The sequence below is a fragment of the Grampus griseus genome (genome assembly GCF_964374135.1).
Source record: "Grampus griseus genome assembly, chromosome: 14".
NCBI lineage: Eukaryota > Metazoa > Chordata > Mammalia > Artiodactyla > Delphinidae > Grampus > Grampus griseus.
Window position 1 is genome coordinate 44,977,953 of NC_139008.1, and position 19,661 is coordinate 44,997,613.

General features: G+C 58.8%; 2 protein-coding genes across 2 annotated transcripts in view; one reads left to right on the forward strand and one right to left on the reverse strand.

Annotated features, from left to right (window-relative positions):
* Window positions 1-15,405, forward strand: part of PYGB (glycogen phosphorylase B) — a 54,124-nt gene extending 38,719 nt beyond the window's left edge. Inside the window, exons 10-20 of the mRNA XM_082670030.1 lie at window positions 562-708; window positions 1,387-1,550; window positions 2,246-2,360; window positions 3,267-3,368; window positions 3,956-4,103; window positions 7,384-7,442; window positions 9,179-9,320; window positions 10,862-11,069; window positions 11,617-11,751; window positions 12,835-12,901; window positions 13,991-15,405. Coding sequence (XP_082526156.1) covers window positions 562-708; window positions 1,387-1,550; window positions 2,246-2,360; window positions 3,267-3,368; window positions 3,956-4,103; window positions 7,384-7,442; window positions 9,179-9,320; window positions 10,862-11,069; window positions 11,617-11,751; window positions 12,835-12,901; window positions 13,991-14,143 — 1,440 coding nt within the window. The 3' untranslated portion in view covers window positions 14,144-15,405. The remainder of the gene's footprint in view (window positions 1-561; window positions 709-1,386; window positions 1,551-2,245; window positions 2,361-3,266; window positions 3,369-3,955; window positions 4,104-7,383; window positions 7,443-9,178; window positions 9,321-10,861; window positions 11,070-11,616; window positions 11,752-12,834; window positions 12,902-13,990) is intronic.
* Window positions 15,406-17,910: 2,505 nt separating this feature from the next.
* Window positions 17,911-19,661, reverse strand: part of ABHD12 (abhydrolase domain containing 12, lysophospholipase) — a 68,145-nt gene continuing 66,394 nt past the window's right edge. Inside the window, exons 12-13 of the mRNA XM_082670564.1 lie at window positions 19,061-19,188; window positions 17,911-18,087 (exon numbers count right to left, since the gene is read on the reverse strand). Coding sequence (XP_082526690.1) covers window positions 18,048-18,087; window positions 19,061-19,188 — 168 coding nt within the window. The 3' untranslated portion in view covers window positions 17,911-18,047. The remainder of the gene's footprint in view (window positions 18,088-19,060; window positions 19,189-19,661) is intronic.

Here is a 19,661-nt window from a genome sequence, read left to right on the forward strand (position 1 = left end):
CTCCCTGCTTCACTTATTTTGGTCCTAGGTTCTTTAGTGGGGTTTTGTTGATCTCATTTACTTAAATCAACATATAAAACCATTTTTACCCCATTTTTTAGCACCAGAGCCCCTTTCTGGTTTGGGGCTGCACTTCTGGGTGGGGCTGGGCAGACCCTGTTCTCCCCTGGCCAGCGGAGGGCAGGGCCAGACACTTGACCAGTTTCCTCTGGACTGTGGGTGTGAAGTCGGTTTGGTGGAAGTAAAGCAAAGCTGCCTGGAGCTCTGTCTGGTTTACAGAGGAAAGTTGCAGTGGTTCCCAGGTAGCAGGTAAGGTGCTCATTCCTGCGTGTGCTCTGGGTCAGGATGTGAGGTGCACGTGGGGCGTGTCAGGACAGTGAAGGGCGCAGGGCTCACTGTGGGTTTAGGAAGTTCTGGGCCCCGGAGAGCAGAGACGTGCGGGGCCCTTCCTGGTGGCATCTGAACACCTGCCTCTGACCCTACACGTTCCCCTCACCTTGGCATCTGGCCACGAGCTGCTTTTTTCTGAATAAAACATTGGGGTGTTCTGGAATGTTGTAGGCCTGGGAAATCACAAGGAAGACCTGTGCATACACCAACCACACGGTGCTGCCCGAGGCCTTGGAGCGCTGGCCTGTGTCCATGTTTGAGAAGCTGCTGCCACGGCACCTGGAGATCGTCTACGCCATCAACCAGAGGCACCTGGATGTGAGCACGCCCTTCCTGTGGGGATGCGGGAGGGGAGAGGGCTGCCCTGCTCTGACGGGCCCTCCTCTGCCCTCCACATCAGATCGTCTGGCCCGGGACAGGTGCTTTACTTCTTGAAGGGAATAGCCGTTCGAGAAGAGGACTTTGGGGTCTGGGGCTGTCACTTGGCAGAGCTGTTGCCTGGTCCCCACGCTTGGACCCCTGCTGCGTCGGGGGGAGTCTTCTTCTCATTTCTGAGCAGGTTCAGGTGTGAGTGTCTGTTCCTGGAATGCCAGAGGCCTTTGTCCCGCGACATCACTGCAGCATTTGGGTGATTTGGAAACAAATCACCTTTGTCTTTCCTCTGTCACCCACAGAAAGGATAGTGGTACACGCACAGGGGAACTTAGAATTCAGGTGTGATTATAGTTCATTTTTTTAATCTTTTGGTGAAAGAGTAGCCATTCCCACTGGTAGACTGCTGTTATACCCTGCCTGGGCCAGCGGGGACAGCATCCCCATCTCTTCCTGTACGTCACACGGCACCTCCTCAGCTCCTCCGAGCCCACGGGCCGGGCCGCCGCCCCCAGGCCGAGGCAGACCTTCGCCCGGGCCCCAGTCAGGCTGGGCTGCAGCCGCCCTGGGCCTTTCTTGGGGAAAGCAGCCCCCGCCCTCCTGCTCACTGCTCTGTCTCGGCAGCACGTGGCCGCCCTGTTCCCCGGGGATGTGGACCGCCTGCGGAGGATGTCCGTGATCGAGGAAGGGGACTGCAAGCGCATCAACATGGCCCACCTGTGTGTCATCGGGTCCCACGCTGTCAACGGCGTGGCGAGGATCCACTCGGAGATTGTGAAGCAGTCAGTGTGAGTGGGGCCTGCGCTGGCCTGCGCCAGGGCGAGTGAACTGCCCAGAGCGCGGCGGTGGGAGGGTGAGGCTCTGACTCGGTGGACGACGCTGGGGGACCGAGCCCTCTTGTCACCAGGAGCCCTTCCCGTTGTCTGCGTTCTCCGTCTATCCAGGCAGAGGCTCTCCTTCTGGAGCACGTGCCGCTGGCTGTGGGCCTCCGCGCCCCGCCTGGGGACAAGAGTCCTGGGCCCCGCCAGGGTGGAGGTTAGGGTGTGATGGGCTGGGGCTCATCCCCGAGAGGAAGGAGGAATTCTTAGGTCAGATTCCCTGCTTCTGCCCCCTCTTTGTGGGATGTGGTCTTGGAATTCCTCCTTTCCATCCTCGCCGCAGACCTGTGGAGCGCCTCGTGTGGGCGCCCGGCAGCCCTGGATGGGTCTGTCCGTGTGGAGGCTTCCAGGTCCTCGGTGCTGGCCTGAGGCTTTGTGTGATGTACTGTTTAATCCCCACTGTCTGTCCACTCTCCACTGTCACAACCACTGAGAGGTGGCCAGGCTCCAGCCACATGCCGGCGTGGAGTTGGGCTCCTTGGGGGATGGAACAGAAAGGCTGGGCTCTGGATCGCCCCGGGGGCTCCCTTCAGAGGGCCCTGTGCCTCTCGCTCACCTTGTTTGAAACAGTGCTTGTGACAGTTGCCCGTTGTCTGTGTTTTTAGCTTTAAGGACTTTTACGAGCTGGAGCCAGAGAAGTTCCAGAATAAGACGAATGGCATCACGCCCCGACGGTGGCTGCTTCTATGTAACCCGGGGCTGGCGGACATCATCGTGGAGGTGAGGCCAGCGCCTCTGAGCCCACCCGGAGCTGTGGGCAGGCAGAGCGAGCGGCAGCTGCCTGGGGCTGTGTGGGCGGTGACCCGCTCCTCAGCGCGTGGACAGCGATGGCTTCTGGACGGGTGCGGGCGGTGGGGACCCGCTGTCGCCCTGGGTGTGGGGGGCCGGGCGGTCGGCCAGCAGCCCTGGCGGCCTGTGCAGGAGTTCAGAGGGGAAGCGCTAGGCCCAGCTGCCCCCGAAGAGGTTTGTGAGCTGGGGACGCCGTCGTTGTTGACTTGTTCCCATGCTCACGCGCTCAGCAAGGAAGGAGACAAGTCACGCAGGGGCCAGGCTGCGTGCTGGACATGGGGGTGCGGCGGGGGTGCTGGGGGGCGGGCTGTGTGCCGAGGAGGCTTCTCTGGAAGGGACGGCAGAGCTGAGGTCTGCCTGCCCAGTTACCAGGAGCAGCGCTGCAGGGACGTGACCACCTGCAGCCTGACTGGTGCGGCCTCGGTTCAGGGCAAGGCCACGGAGACGGCCCAGGTGTCTGGAGGCCAGTTTTCCTCTCGGTCCTAAATTAGAAACAGGGAGACTGAAGCTGGGGTTTGTTTGGAAACAGCGCTGTGTTGCAGTGTCGGGGGCAGGGTAGGGTGCCCAGGCCGGGCGGGAGCGGCCGGAAGGCCTCCATCCATCTGCGGTTCTGGCGGGTGTGGGCCTTGGGGGTTGGCGGAGCCGGGCCCCCAGGTTTCAGGCCTGTGGGGAGCCGGGGGAGGCGCGTGCATTTGAGGGCACGTTTCAGTGGTCGGGACTTGACTGGCGCCGGGTGTGCCGTGTTTCCTGGGAGGGGGTGTCGTGGGAGAGGAGGGGGCCTGGGGCTGAGGGGGGCAGAAGAGGTGCAGAAACCGCGTCTCCCTTATGACTCGGCAGAGAATCGGGGAGGGTTTCCTGACGGACCTGAGCCAACTGAAGAAACTGCTGCAGCTGCTCAGTGACGAGGCACTCATCAGGGACGTGGCCCAGGTCAAGCAGGTAGGCCCGGTGGGGGGCCCATCCCCCCGCTCAGCCTTGCAGAGGGGGCCCCGCTGAACCCTGAGCGCACCGCCGCCCCAGGTCCGGAGGAGAGCTCGTCTGGAGGGAAGCAGTGGCAATCGATGCAGGTCTCGCATCTGCACTTGACATGCTGTCCGCACACCTGGGCCTCCCTGTGGCCACCTCACCACCAGGCGGCCTGGCCCACTGGGCGGCCTTTGAAGACCGAGACTGACCCTCCACTGTGCCAACAGCCTGGCCTCGGGGGCCCAGAAGTAGTCTTCATTTTGGAGTCTCGCCCCCCACCCCAGGTCTCCTTGTCTCCATTTTCTGCTTTCTCATCCTTTGCTCCTCTCCCTGGGTTTGCACATCTACTTTCCTGTTTCTCTCCACGCTCTCGTGCGGATCCACTTTCAGGATCACGCTTCCCCTTCTGCCCACCAGGCTCCGGTGACCACCTGTGTCCCTCTGTGTCTCCCCTGGGGTGGCAGTGCGTCCTGGGCATCCCCTCCCTGCTGCGTCTCTGACACCAGCCCTGGGGACTCGGCCCTGTGAACATCCCACCATCTTTACCTCTGTTCTCCCAGGAAAACAAGGTGAAGTTCTCTGCCTTCCTGGAGAAGGAGTACGGGGTGAAGGTCAACCCCTCGTCCATGTTTGACGTGCACGTGAAGAGGATCCACGAGTACAAGCGGCAGCTGCTCAACTGCCTGCACGTGGTCACCCTGTACAACCGTGAGTGCTCCGCCCTGCGCCCCACCCCCCTTCCACCGGGCCTTTTTCTCACGTGGCCACTGGGGCGGACGTGGCATATTCATTTTGAGTGGCACCTTCTGGTTTTCTGTGTTCAGAACAGAGCAGCTACAAGGAGTGAGACGTGAGCTCAGAGGTTGGGGAGCTCGAGGCCCAGGGGCTGCACCTCCTCCAGAGGCTGGGTTTTAGGTCTGGTATAGCATTTCTTTCATACTTAGTCATTATCGTTATTAGACTCCTCTTAAGTTATTTGGAGAGATTATACTTAGCAGGTGAGGCATTTGAAGTATACTCATAGAAGATGAAATAGTATGTTACATCTATACACCTTAAACTATTTAAGTGGCATTTGATCTTGAAGCACGTGTGAATCAAAGACCCACCTAAGGGCTTCCCTGGTGGCGCGTGGTTGAGAGTCCGCCTGCCGGACTCGGGTTCAGGGGACACGGGTTCATGCCCCGGTCCGGGAAGATCCCACAAGCCGCGGAGCAGCTGGGCACGTGAGCCATGGCCGCTGAGCCTGCTCGTCTGGAGCCTGTGCTCCGCAACGGGAGAGGCCACAACAGTGAGAGGCCCGCATATCGAAAAAAAAAAAAAAAGACCCACCTAAAAGTAACTATGAACATTTGCTACTTCTATAAATAAGATAATAAAGCCTCAAGGAAAAATCTGTTGTTTTTTTTTTTTAAAGTTCTTTATTTAATTTATTTATTTTTGGCCGCGTTGGGTCTTCGTTGTGGTGCGCGGGCTTCTCATTATGGTGGCTTCTCTTGTTGCGGAGCATGGGCTCTAGGTGTACCAGCTTCAGTTAGTTGTGGCACGTGAGCTCAGTAGTTGTGGTGCATGGGCTTAGTTGCTCCGCAGCATGTGGGATCTTCCCGGACCAGGGCTCGAACTGTGTCCCCTGCATTGGCAGGTGGATTCTTAACCACTGTGCCACAAGGGAAGCCCAAAACGTGGTTCTTAAGATCTTGTAATGTAGTAAAGCAAATACTAATTTTGAAAATAAAGGAACCAAATACTTTCCAAGACGCAGAGCTCCCCTCGAGAACATCAGCTCTCCAGTTGCCAGTGAGGGAGACTCCGTCTTGAGGGATCCGCTCGCTCGTGAGACAGTGAAGTGACAGGACGGATGCTAGTTTGGGTTGAATGGTTCTGACCCGACTCTCAGAAAAGGCCCAGGTGAGGGCCCTCCTGTGCGTTTAGCGGAACGGCGCGCCTCCCGGGCCAGAAACGGCAGTTCACGGAGACTTTGTTTTGTGCTCTTTGCTGTGGTTTTCTTCTGCAGTTGTGATTTTTCTGCATTTTCTTTGTCGTTTCCCGGGCGGCGTCCCCGAATCCCCTGCCCGTGAGCGGCAGGGCCAGTCACTGGGTGGCCTGCCCTTCCTCCCGTCACCTCTTGTGACCGGTGCCTTCCTGCTGCCCAGGGTGCTGCTTCTGCTCGGCTGTGAGCGTCCGGGGCGCCTGCGGCATTCCGATGGGGCCATCAGGGCACGTGTCACCCGCCCCCCACCCGCTCGTCCACCTGCGTGTATGAGCGCACAACGTGGTGCTGCTCTGCCATCCTCGCCTCGATCTGACCTGGGTTTCCGTCTGCGATGAGACGCCCAGTCCTCTTACAGGGCCGTCCGGTCGCCCTTCTGCCCAGCTCCTGTGCCCCGAGGTCCTTCCAACAGGGTGCCGGCTGTTGTGGTTCAATTTTCCTGATGCTTGGGCACTCTGAGGATGGTGGTTGATATCTTATATCATCTATAGGAAGTTTTCTTGAAATACATTAAAACATGTGTTTGGCTTTCTTCTCCTGGGTTCCAGTGACGTGTGTGGTTGGTTTCTTCCACCACCTTCTTTTTGCCTGTTGATAGCTCTCCCTCCTTTTCTGTTCCATGTTGTCTGCTGGTCCCGCTTCCGCACTCTGTGTGTCTACTGTGTTTTCTGCACGTCTCCCCGCCCTCCTGGCTTCTGTGATCGGGCTGCACTCTGTGGGGCAGTTCTGCCTTGTCGCCTGTGTTCTGCCTTCTCCCGGGGTCTTGCGTTTCGGCGCTATGGTCTCCCATCTGCGTCGACAGTCTCACAGGTTGGAGACTCACAGGGAGGCTGCTTCCACTGCCCTTGTCTGTGGCAAAGCTGTGTGTTCGGGTTGGTCACTCGTGTCTGAGGAGCTGGCCGGGGCCTTGTGAGCTCAAGGCAGCCTCAGGCCTCCCCAGCTTGTGATGCCTCTCTGGGGCTCCAAGTCAAGGCTGGCTCAGGAGGCGTCATGGCCCTGTGGGCCTCTGTCCACAAGGATGTCCAGACCCCCTTTCCAAGGTTTCTCTGTAGGAGGGGTGCCGACAGGGTCTGCCCGCCCGGCCCCCTGGGGCTCTTTCCTGCCTCCGCTTCCCCCGCTCACAGCCCCCGGGAGGCTGGGGTTCCTGAGACCCTGAGTTCACAGCCCTGTCTCCCACCCATCCCATGACCCAGGAGGACTTGCCCAATGATCTGGAGTTAGCGTATTTTTCTTCTTTACTAGTTTTAGTAAAAATGTAGTTTGTGGGGTTTTGGCTTTATTTTTTTCCTGTTCTCTTTGTTACTCTGTCCACAATCTGGAAGCGGGAAGATTCAGAACTAAGGGACGGTCATATTCCTACTAGAACCTGAAGACAGAGATTACAGATCAGCCGCGACCCTTTAGTGGCTCCTGTAAACCTTGCGGCCGATTCCTGACTCTGGTGAAAGCCGTCTAGGGCAGCCTGTCACTTCTGTAGACACTCCCTGCCCCCACCCCCCAGCTGAAATCTGGAAACCAGTGGCCTGGTGAGGACATCTCATTCTGCTGGGGCTGGAGGTGAGCTGTCTGCTCCTGTACAGAAAAGGTCTGGGGGGCTTCTTAGCCTCTGTCCCAGTGACGGAGGGGGCTTGGGGTCTCACTGACACCTCCCGCAGGCTGACGGTGAATCATCACCATCCCAAGGTCACCCCATTTTTGAGTACCCATCACATGCAAGGGCCTTCAGTCCTGGTGACCAGACCCAGAGAAGCTCCTGTGTTGGGCTGTTCTGGACACAAAGGCACAGCTTTTCCACTGAACTTTCTGGAAGAGTCTGCTCCTGGCTGGCCTTCCAAACCAACCTGGACCAAGTGTAGAATTCTGTAAGCGGGAGCTCCTGGCAGTGCAGCACCTGTGTCGGGCTGGCCTCTGAAGACACTGTCACTGAGGCCTGTCCCAGGGCTCAGGCATGTCTGGCTCCAGGGGCTTCACGTGGCTCTCTTTTTGTTTGTCCTGCAGGAATAAAGAAGGACCCAGCCCAGGCCTTTGTGCCCAGGACCGTCATGATCGGGGGCAAGGTGAGGGGACGTCTTCTTGGTTCCTGCTTGGCGTTGGTCGGGGATGCACAAACCACCGTGCTTTTCAGCAGCGTCTCTGCATCGGGGCTGGATGCTGCGGGTGGCTGGGCGCCAACCTGCACACACAGCCCAGAGGTCCTGGCCCCAGGTGTGCCTCTGGGCCAGGTCAGACTCCATCAGCTCAGCCACAGGAGGGAGCTGCATGGGGGCCCCTGCCTGCCCGGCCCAGGGGAGTGGGGTCCCCAGCCCCAAGGGCCAGTCTCTACTGGGCTCTCATGGGGCAGCGCCATTTCTCTTGTAACTGCCGGATTTCCACGCCTCCCCTGCACTGGTGCGCCAAGTAGGCGTGAGTCGCTGGCTGCTTCGTCAGCCAGACATGCGCCTGCTCTCGGCTCAGCCTGGCCTTATTCGTTTTATTTACATGTGCTTTTGGACGTGGGATCTCAGAGTCCCAGCGTATCGCCGGCAGGCATCAGTGGGTCCCATCACCCGGCTCCGCGCTCTAGGGCCCGCGTCCCCACCCTCTGCCACTTTTCCCAGAAGCCTGGGCACAGCTGCTTCACGGGGGCTGCAGGTGGGCCCAGGACTGTCCTCGCCTCTCACTTGAGCACATATGAAGGTGGAGGCACCTCACAGGCAGGCCCGTCTTGTTCTGTCTCTGCCACCGTCCCCCGGCCCCCCGACTCCTGATGTTTCTAAAGCAGACTCCGGACAGCATGCTGGGGTTCTTTTTCTTTTCTTTTTTTTTTTTTTATCTATTTCATACATATTAGTGTATATATGTCAATCCCAATCTCCCAATTCATTCCACCACCACCCCACCCCAGCATGCTGTTTTGTCAGTATTTCTGTATGCATTTTAGAGATGTGGACTTTCAAAAAGTTAAAAAATGTTAATTTTTTAAAAATTAACATTTTTAAAAAGAAAAAAAGAAGTGTAGAACATCCACAAACCTGTCCCCCAGACTTTTGCTGAACCATTTCATAGTAGATGGATTACAGACATTATAACACTTCAACCCTAAGAACTTAATCAGTTGTCTTCACAGTGATGTTTTCCTGCAAAACCACACAGCGCCACCATCACACCTAAAACACTTGACAAGAATTCCTCCACATCATTAAATATCCAGCCAGGGCCACACGCAGCGGTCTTGTGACAGCTACAAATACCTTGAGCTTGTTTGAATCAGGACCCAGCAAGGTTCTCACATGGTGACGGGCGGCTGTGTCTCTTAAATCTCTTCATCTGTAGGTTTTTCTCCACGTCCCCCTCTTTTTTTCCCCTGCAATTTGTTACAGAAATCGGGTTGTGTGTCTTCCCCAAACCACGTCCCTCTGGTATCTCCCAGTACTTTCCTTGGTTCCTTGCGTTTCCTATAAGTCGGTAGTCAGTTCTCAGAGGTCCTTGTTCCCTCTCTCCATTTTTGAAAAAACCAGCTAGAATCAGAAAACCAAGCTTGAGGTTGACAGATTTGTGCACGTGGGTGAGGTGCCGTCATGAGAGGCGCTCGGTTGAAGCCGAGGAAGCGGGTGGGGCGCCGCGCTCTGTGGGTCCGTCTGCCAGGTTGAGGGCAGGACACGCAGGGATGCCGTGGCCTCAGCCCACCCCTCCCCTGCCGTGGGACCCCCCCGCTGGCAGAGCCACTCGGCTGGGCGTGTGCAGCCCGGGCTCCGGCGACCCTGCCGTGCCCCTGAGCACAGGGTGTCTGCTGAGCGCCCCTCCCCCTTTCCAGGCGGCGCCCGGCTACCACATGGCCAAGATGATCATCAAGCTGGTCACGTCCATTGGCGACGTCGTCAACCACGATCCGGTTGTGGGCGACAGGCTCAAAGTGATCTTCCTGGAGAACTACAGAGTGTCCTTGGCCGAGAAAGGTGAGCCTGCCCTACCTGGGCGCAGCCAGTGGTCCTCTATGGTCAGGGCCTGTCTTGCTTTCAGACGGATTAACAGCCCCAACACCAGGCTGCCCAGCCAGAGGGCCCCCCACCCCCTGGCCTGGCTCTGGGGGAGCCCTGCTGCCACCGAGTGTGTGGGTCGTCCTCGGTCTCACACATCCTTGGTCTCTGAACTTCCCACTGCTCCCCCTCCTCGCTCCTCTGCCCCGGGGCTCCCTCTTGCTGGCCCTCCCCGTCCCCCAGAGGGTGCTTCTGCTCATCCCCACCTGTCCACTCTGGCCTGGCGTCCTGCACCTGCTCCGGGAGGGTTTAGCCTGGGGCCACTCCACTTTGGGGGTACTGGGTGTGTGTTGCCATCTGGAGAAGGGCCTGTGGCCAGATGTGCCTTGGAGCATAGCTGTCCTGAGCTGGACAGGCCCTTCTAAGCCAGCCACTTCCGGAGACCTGGCAGGAAGTGCTGGGAAACCTGAGCCTGGACTTGTGGCCCGAGTAGCAGCCCCTCTGATCCATGAGACTGTGCGCTGCCCTCCAGGCGTTGAGTGAAGGGCAGGCTCACGCACTCCCTCCTCCTCCGTTGCGGGTGGATCAGGACCATCCCTGTGGTCCCGCCACTGCCATGGACCATGTGTGGCTCGGGGGTTGGGTTGGGGTTAGTGTTTCACTGAGCTTCTAAAGCAACTTACGGCCGCTGCCTGGCACTCCCAGGCCAGTTCCTGCGCTTCCTTAGAACTGACCTTGGGGACAGCCAGCCTGGAGTTGGGCCCCACACCCTCCCCCAGCTCTTGGACTGGCTGTGGTAACGTGTCCACCATCCCGTCTGCCCATGTCCCTCTGCCTGAGGGGCCGGGGGTGCCTGTGTCTCTATCCTGGCACCTGGACTTGACCTTGAAGAAGGGGCTGGGCTCTGGTCTTGGCTGACCCCGAGTGCCCTTCAGCTGGGTTAGGGAAGCAGCATTAGCTCTGAGAACGAGCTGAGGACGTGGGAGCAGGGATGCCAAGGCAGGCAGGACGGAGGCTGCGTTCCTGCTGCCACATGGAGAAACTCACGCAGGGAACCCACACTTGGGAGAAGCTGCAGGGCCATGGATGGGGTTGTGTCTTGGCCACTATGCCAGTCTGTAAACGGCACAGAGTGACTTCGGTGCGTGTGGCCACAAGAAGATTGTCCCCCCGCTGTCCCCAGTCCTTTGGTGCTGTGAGTCGGATTCCTCTGTAAGCCATTTAAGGAGTCTGCGGGGCTGATCGAATAAGACAGCAGTGATGTCAGGATACAAGGGAATGATGACAACACCAGGCTTTGATTTGGCCCTGGTCCGCGGAAGGTTCCAGAACAAAGGTCCTTTGCCACCTGCAGGGCTTCTCAGGCGTTTCCACTGTGGATCCTCTGCCTCAGCGTGCCCTGGGTCAAAAAAGGGAGCCGTACAGGTGGTGTGGTCAGTGCATGGTGTTGCTGTGCTGTTCCCATTGCTCTCGTGTTGAGCGGTTCATGGCTGACGGGTCTTGCTCTCGCCGCCTTGCAGTGATCCCCGCCGCCGACCTGTCACAGCAGATCTCCACCGCGGGCACCGAGGCCTCGGGCACAGGCAACATGAAGTTCATGCTCAATGGGGCCCTCACCATCGGCACCATGGACGGAGCCAACGTGGAGATGGCTGAGGAAGCTGGGGCCGAGAACCTCTTCATCTTTGGCTTGCGGGTGGAGGACGTGGAAGCCCTGGACCGGAAAGGGTGTGTGTCCCTCTCAAGACCTCAGATCTCCTCTACTTGTTTTTCACACCCTTGGATACTGTGAGGGGTCCCAGCCCGGCCTAATTCTGTGCAACTGAAGTTGCCTAGTTGCCTAAAATCCCTCAGGGGAGTTGTTGAGGCCTCAGGCACCAGCTGCTGAACCCAAACAGTCGGAACCTTGTCAGCCTGTGAGCGCTGGCCCTTTCGGCCCTGTCCCATGTCTGCCACACGCCTCCCTCTCCCCAGACTCCCTAATGGTCGCAGGGTGTCTCTCCAGCTTGGTTTCACATGTCATTTTCTTCTGCAACATCCTGGCACTGGGGGCGGGGGCGGGGCTGCTTGAGCATCCTCTCTCGGAGGACTGCATGTGACCTGTACGTCCTCTAGCAACCACGTGTCTGTACCAGTAAAAGGAGGAGGTGGAATTGATGTGCTCACGGCCCACGTCCACCCCCAGTGCCTGCGGTTGCCAACCCCACCTGGCTGTCGTGGGCCTGAGGCACAAACGGCCCCAGCGTGTGCCCACGAGGCTGCCATCTCCCCACAGGTACAACGCCCGGGAGTACTACGACTCCCTGCCCGAGCTGCGGCAGGCCGTGGACCAGATCAGCAGCGGCTTCTTCTCCCCCAGGGAGCCCGACTGTTTCAAGGGCGTCGTCGACATGCTGCTGAACCATGACAGGTGAGACAGGTCCCTCGTGCCTCACCGATGGGTCAAAGGGTCCCCTGGCAGGCTGAAAACTGCACGTTGTTTGGGGCCAAGCCTGGGCCTCGGTGAGGCTCACCCTCACCTCAGCCCACAGCCAGAGGCTCGGCTGCACCCAGGGGCCAGGGTTTGTGGGGCTTCTGACGGTGCTCAGCGAGCCTGGGGGCCTGGTGGTGGGATTGCCAGCTGCCGAGCGGAGCCCCAGGCCCCCGGCACCAGCTGACCTCCTTGGACGGGAGTGACAAGCGTCGCCTGGGCGGGTTGGAGGCGACTTCCTCGGGGCAGAGGGAGCCTGGGTTTAATGGGGAGCCCAAGAGTGGTTCAGGTGGAATGAGCTTGTGAGGCCGTGAGTTACCACATGGTTAGTGTTTTATGACGAGGCCGTTGACACGGGGTTCTGCTCCCCGGGGCACAGCTTTGCACAGCACTTGTTACAGGTCGGCAGTGCTCTCTCCTCTGACGACAGGCCTCTTCTCCACCCAGGTGGTAGAAGCTGAGTCTGTCAAAGGCTGAGGATCGACCTCTATCCCACTTGCAGTTCCTTTGGTTTAGTCTGTCACTTTTTGATGAATGCTGTCAGCTGGCTTCTGTTAGACCCAATCGATCGTAACTCCACACACGCCCGGGGCTGGGAGCTTGGCCCTGCTGAGGTCTGTGATCAAGGAGGGACTTTACAGTTTCATGAATTGTGTTTCTGACTCAATCGTAAACAAAACGTGTTTCTGTGTCCATAAATCCTGCACCACCAGTTCTCAGCCCGTGAGATCTGAGAACAGATGGTGATGGAGCCTGTGGTCACCCTGTGCCCTTCCCCTGGAGGTGAAATTGGAGGGAGGCCTCAGCCTGTGCAGCTCTGACCCACGTGCACGAGTTCTTTAAAGAACACTGGGTTAAAATAAGGTTTTTCTAGAATAGCGTCCCCAGGACAGAAGTGTTGCTCACAGAGGAGTCCCCGTGGCCACCCCTGTCCTGCAGAGCATGAGGACGCAGCCAGCCAGGCCCGTTTCCTGACCTCCCACTCGTCACCCACCCAGCCCAGCTTCCTGTCTCCCATTTCAGGTTCAAGGTGTTTGCGGACTATGAGGCATACGTGGAGTGCCAGGCCCGGGTGGACCAGCTGTACCGGGTAAGGTCCTTGGGCCCTGGCAGCGAAGCAGCAGGGTGTGGCTGTGTCCTGCTGTCTCAGGCCACTCCCAGGAGGTCACAGTTCATCTAGTGGCCCAGAGCAGGTTGGGCTTCCTCATTTCCTGCTCAGGGACTGACTCGGCTGGCCCTCTGCCCAGGCTGCTGTCCACACCAGCGCACCTTCCCCTGCAGCCTCTGGGCAGCTGCCACAGAGCGCAGGTGAGCAGGGCAGGAGTTTCCTTCTGGAGGCTCTGCACACCCTAGCCCGCCATCTGACCGCCCACATGGGTGTGATCAGGAGAGCCTGAGGTGAGGGATGGGCCTTGTGAGCAGTGAAGACCTTTCTGTGCTTAAAATGAGAAGATGAACGATTCCTTGTAAAAGTGACAGATCTGACAGCAAGTAGAACAAGGACTTGTAGCTCTAAGGAGCCGAGTTTCTAAGGTGGGGCTGCGGGAGCCAGCTCCCCAGTCCGCGGCCCTGTGTCCCTGCCTTGGCGTGGCCCACAGAGAGTGTGCATGTCCAGTGGGGTCTCCTGGGAAGACTCAGCTCCTGAACCTGGGGAGGGAAAGGAGGGTGTTCCACCCTGTGCACCCAGCCAAGGATGGCAGCAGGAGGGGACACTGGCGATGGGGGCGTGACTGTGCAGTTGTTGGGGCAGATGGTTCATTGCCCAGGTCGTTCAAGCAGATTCTTGGACACGGCCTGAGGGGTTTGTGTGTCTGAGTTGTTGCCCACGTCTCATCCCTCCCACCCACCCACCCCCCTCGAGGAAACAGCCCCTGATGTTCCCTCCTGTGACAGAACAGGAGAGGGCCTAGAAACCGAGTGATCTTCCGGGCTCCGGGAGGAACTTTGCTTTCCTTTCGGGGAGGCCCCTCCTGGTGCTGGCTGCAGTCTGGGGGCGCATACTCCTCTGGTGGGGTGTCTGTGCATTGGGTGTGCCGCACCCCAGCAGGACCTCTGTCTAGTCATCTGGAAACTTTCCTGGTGGGTGGGCCCCCTTCCCAGTGACCTCTTGGTTGGCTGCCCAGTGTCTAAGTGCATCTGGGAACAGCCCGAGGTCACCGAGCACCGCTTCCCTCTGCAGAACCCCAAGGAGTGGACCAAAAAGGTCATCAGGAACATCGCTTGCTCGGGCAAGTTCTCCAGTGACCGGACCATCACGGAGTACGCCCGGGACATCTGGGGCGTGGAGCCCTCTGCCCTGAAGACCCCGCCCCCCAGCCTCCCCAGGGATTAGGCCTCCGCCCTCCCCCTCCGGACCAGAGGCGTTTGTTTTCTTGCTGACTGCCCGTTTCCAAGCACTTTGCCAGCACCCTGCTTTTTTCAGTGCTGTTTCCGGGACGGCCATGGGGATCCGGGTGGTGGCTTTCGGGGGTTGGGTTGGGTTGGGGGAAGATGCTGAGGTGAGATGCTCCCCCGTTTCCTGCAGGCAAGCAGAGCCCACAGCACTGAGCAGGGCAGCTGGCCTGCTGCTCTGCCCACCTGTCCCGTGGAGGTGGGGGAAGGTGGACTTGTCTGCTGGGCTCCCCGCAGCCTTGCACACGCCTTGTGTGAGCTCGTTTTTAGTTCTGAGCCTCTGGATTCTGGGGTCCGGCCAGGTAGCCGTGGTAAAGCCTGGGGCCGTGTATGTTTCTGCAGCACCTCGTCCAGTGTGGCCCCAGCTCTGCCTCCTGGCCATGCAGGGAGGGTCCACTGTGCTAGGCCATGTCCTCATAGCTGCTGTGTGGGCACCCAGCCCGGGGTTTCCAGATTGATCAGATAAAGAGGCCCCAGGACAACTGAGAGTGACACTGGGGACAACACCTGTGTCCAGCGTCTAGGGAGCTTTGGCTGGGACAAGGCTGGCTGATGCAGAATTCGTTTGGTTTTGCTTTTTCATAAGATTTTTCACAAGGAAATGAAACTAGCTAAAGCCTTTCCTTGTTTTAGCAACTAAAAATAGCACTTTTGAAGTTTAGTGCCTGGGGAGGCAATGCTGGGATGTTCTCACCTGGCCCTGGGGACCCAGGTGGGGTCCCCACCTCTGCTGGGTGAAGCTGAACACCCAGCCCCGCTGCAGATCTGTGCCCGTCGAGTGCAGGAGGGTGCATTTCCGGTCTCACGGGAGGCCGGCCTCCCTCCTCCCAGCAGCATGACAACCTGGTCTGGAAAAGGACTGAGTGGGCCCAGAGAGGAGCCCACTTTCCATTCTGCCCAGAGAGCAGGCTGGTGCTGGGGAGGGCGGGTGAGCAGGTGGGAAGGACAGGGCCAGGGAGCAGGCAGGAGCTGTGGGCGGAAGCTTCCGGAGGCTGTCTCCTCAAATGCTGGACCTGGGTGGCACAGGGTCCTGCCCTCATCCCCATCCTGACTGCTCACGTCACCAGAGGCGTGAGGGTCTGTGGTTGCATCCCCAGCGCCCTCTGCTGCCCGTCCCTTAGGCCGAGTGTAACCATCACTGTGCCCCTCACTGTCAGTCACTGCCTCGTGTGAGAAACGGATTAAACCTTCCTGCTTGTGCTCAGTTGATCTGGCCTCTGTGTGTCACTCTTGTGCCCAGGGCAGTCCATGTCCCAGCCGGGCTAAATTATGGTCCATCATTCCAGGACTGAGAACAGAAAGTTCTCTCACCCTCAGCTGCATGTGGGGCTTAGAGCCACGAGTGCCTGAACTGTCAAACCCAGCCACTTGGAAAACTGTCTCCTGGGTGTTGGCATTTTTGGTGTGAATTGTACTGTTTTTTGCACCCATCTTTTGCCACCCACTCCTGGTCCTGGGAAGTGGAACGCCCTGGGGACCAAAACTCCTCCCCCCCCCCCCCGACCCCAAATTGTATGGCTGCAGGTTAAATCAAGAACCCAGAGGGATGTGACTCGGGGCTTATTGTTACCCGAAGTACCCAAGAACGCCGTGGACCCCTGCTGGTGGTGGGATGTGCGAGCCGCCCCTTGGTTGGGGGCACCTGAGATGCACATTCCTGGTCTCAGGTCTGGGGCAGCTCCTGGGACACATGCATCTGACGACCACAGTTCACAGCTGTGCACATCTCTTGCTGTTCCTGACCACCGACTGTTGTGACCCATTAAAGGGTCAGTTCTAACCCACAGTGTAAGCTTAGTCGCTCAGACCGAGGTAATAAGCTGAGATGCCACCAGGCAGAGATGTGTAGACCTGATTACTAATTACCTGACAGCTGACAAGGGCGGCAGCTACCAGCCCCACGATCCCTTATGCTTCCTTATCTTCAGACGGTCAGACACCTGTAAAAACACTAACAGCTTGTATTTTTACTTTATAGCCTACCTTATTCCCCCCCCCAAAAAAAAATCTGAGGCAACTTACATAGACAAAATTTTAAGAAAAACAAGATGCAGACTTGAGCCCAGGCAGAGCAGGCCGGGTCTAGACGGCCTCGTTGGTCAAGACGAGCTGGGGATGTGGCTCTGAGCTGCAGGGCCTCCAGGAGCCTCAGTGACTGAGAAAAGCACGAAGGGGCTGCCCTGGCCAGGCGGGCACTTCGTGCTTTAGTTACATGAAGACGGTGTCAGGTGGGGATGGGTGTCCCAGCTCTGACGGAAATCCAAGGAGACATGAAGCTGGGGGACGGGGTGGGGCCCTGCAGGCTGTGCTCACACCTGAATTAGATACCAGGAGTGCAGAGCAAACCCGTCCAGTAGAAGATAACTGACAAACTGACCTCAGGAAGGTCTGTTCCGTTTCAAACCTGGTTTAAGAAAGACATGGGTTTTCCAGATACAAGAATCACGTTGGGCAGCTCTAAGGTGCTTCAGAAAGAGGGTGTGACCTGCTTCTGGGCTTCCAGCCAGGGCATAGCTGCTAACAGGCCACAAGGGGGGCAGGTAAACAAGCCCCTCCCCACCCTGGGGAATCTCTGCGCTGCTGAGACTGGAAAGTGCCAGAGCCTGACGATCTAGGGGAGGAAGGCCTGCCATCAGGAGAGACCTGGGTGGGCTGAAGTCCTCCGACCTGGGACAAACCCTGTGCTGCACAGCTCGAAGCCCCCTTATTAAGCCACACACCCTCTCCTGGGAGAGAGCGCACTTAGCGGGGAGGTGAGAAGTGGACAGCTGGCAGGCGCTGGCTGGGAGCGGCGCACGTGCAGGGGAGGCTGGTTTCGCAAAAAGCCAAACAACAGAAGCGCCACCACCAGTGAGTGAACAGGGCAATGCTCGCGGGCCAGAAGAGTCCCTGGACTCCAGCAGCCTAAACCCCACCACCTGTCCATCGACACGGCAACATTCAACGAGCTTGTTAACTATAAGGCTGGAAAGGTCACCTGCGTAGGCCTGGTTTTTAGAAAAATGCCATCTGCTCCGCCTGGAAAAGCCATCTCCACCTCCCCACCGTGAACGTTCCTTTCCCTAGAGATAACGCCCCTCCGTGCTGGGCCTCAGTGTCTGGAAGGAAGCGGGAAAGAAGGGCCCATGATCCTTGGCCAATACCACCTCCCATATGGTCGGGTCCTGAGAGTGGCCTGGGACTGTGGGTAGGGCCTGGGCTGGAGGCGTCACTGAGAAATCAGACAGACCACCACCACGATTTTATTCTTAAATAAATGCTCCGTCTAAGGCCAGGTTAGGTAGACAGGTGGGTGGAAATCGGATGAAGGCAGACCACGGGCACCTCCCCCGCTGGGAGCAGTGGGGCCGCCCAGGGAGGCAGGGACACCAAGGAAGGCAAGCGGGGTGCACAGGGCAGGAGGGGCTGATGGAACCACTAGAGTCCGTTCTGGGAAGGGACAGAAAGAACCCAAGTTTCCCCACATTCTTGAGGGTGGTGCCAGAAAGCTCAACGTGGTCCCAAGACCCCACGCCTCCTGCCCCAGGCTCCTGGTGCCCAGCTCAGGAAGTGTGGGATCAACTAGCCGATGGCCAGAAAGTTCTGTCACTGTTTTCCCAACAAGACCTCAGGTTGAGTGGCAGCAAGAGGGAGAGAGGGCCACATGCCCGCCCCCCACGCTGTCCACAGAAACCTGTGCTCCCAGCCACCCGGGGCGGGTGCCTCAGGTCTGCCAGGGCCTCCTCTGCCTGGCCCGCTGGCATCCGAGTTCTCTCTCCAGGCACATCTCCAGGGTGCCGGGCTGGCCGGAGGAAGGGGGGGACAAGGGCAGACATCTTCATGCTCCTTCAGGTGGCGAGTAACACTCAGTGCTGGCGCCCTGGTTCCGACTTCCCCAGGAATTCCCTGGACCAGAGGAGGAAACCTGTCGGCCAAACCTCTTGAGACCAAACCTGAGACCCCACCTCCTGTGGTCCTCCTACAGCCCACCTGGGGAGGCCGCAAAGGAGCCTGGAGGACCACACTTCCGCTCAGAAAACCCCGTGAGTTAAACAAGCAGGGCGCCAAAGGCAGTGCCCAAGTTAAGTCCTGACACACAGGAGCAAGGATGGGGTCACTAACTGCACCCCGATGTTGGAGCCATTCTCTGGTCTACATTTTATGTAATGTATTCCTTTTATGGGGAAAAACCATAGTCCCAGAGCAAACCCATACTCATTACTGTCCCCTCGCAGCAACCCACATCCGGGAGGCAAGAAACTGCAAAGGAACGCCCCTGGAACCTCAAGGGCAAAGTGTAACCACTCGGCACACACCTCACCGAGGGCCGATTCCAGCAGCCCGGGCTCAGCAGAGGCCCCCCAGCCGGGACGTGCAGGCTGCCTGCACCCTCCAGCGGGAGGCAGGGAGTGCCTGGTCCATCCAAACCCTTTGCTTTGCCACCAGTGCACCCCTCATCCTCAGGCTCTGCGCCCAAGCTCGAGATGGGTGCCCGGGGTGGCAGCCCACGTCCTGGCCCAGGATTTCAGCCAGCGCAGTGCAGCCAGGGGCACAGCCTCCCTTCCAGAAGCAGCTGGGGCTTTTGAGGAGCTGGCCCAGACCTGCACCCCCTGTGCCCCACGCACAGGAGCAGCAACCTGACGGGCCTGTGGGAAGGGATGGAGGCCTGACCCAAAGCAGCTGTGGTGTCTGCACTGCACGACCTGCATCACAGGGAGATCACAGCCCTACTGACGGTGGGGACGGCCCAGGAGGGAGGGGTGACACTCTTGACCCCTCACTGTGACTCGGCCCCGAAATGGCTTTTGCAGCTGCGGCCGCACACGCCTGAGCCATCGCCACGCAGGACGGCATCGCAGGTGAGAGGAGAGCGCCTCACCTCAGGATCCGTGGAAGCTCAGGGCTCTTGTAGATGTACTTGTGCCTGTAGCCAAGGTCCGAGTGGAAGGGGATGAATTGAACCTTGAAGTCTCGGAAGCTGCGTGACGGTGCAGCAATGTTGTAGAGCTGGGGGAGGGAGAGGCGGGTCAGCGCCCAGGGCCTGGGGGTGACCTGCCTACTGGCCTCCCCCTGCAACAGAGAGCAGCCCATGGCCACTGTCTCCAAAGAGCAGCCCAAGGCCCCCATGCACAGCACCCTGCAGCCTGCCTCGCCCACAGCAGGGACCCTCGGGGCCACCACTCAAGACGCTCTCCATCCTCACGCCTGTCTTGCAGACCACCCTTCCTCAGGGGCCTGCAGCACCACAGAGAGCCACCTGCTACGGGATGCGGTGGTGGCCTGAGTGCCAGGAGCAGCCCCGATGGCTCAGTCCCTGGGGCTGGGTGGGCTGTGTGCCTCAAACTTTGCCGTGTGCCTGGGTCAAGGCCCGCCAACAAGGTGGCTCAGGACCTATGCCACCTCAGCCCCCTCCTCACGTGCCCGAACCAGCTGGAGGGAAGGACCTGGCCCTCACACACCTGCCTCAGGCCTGGTCTGAT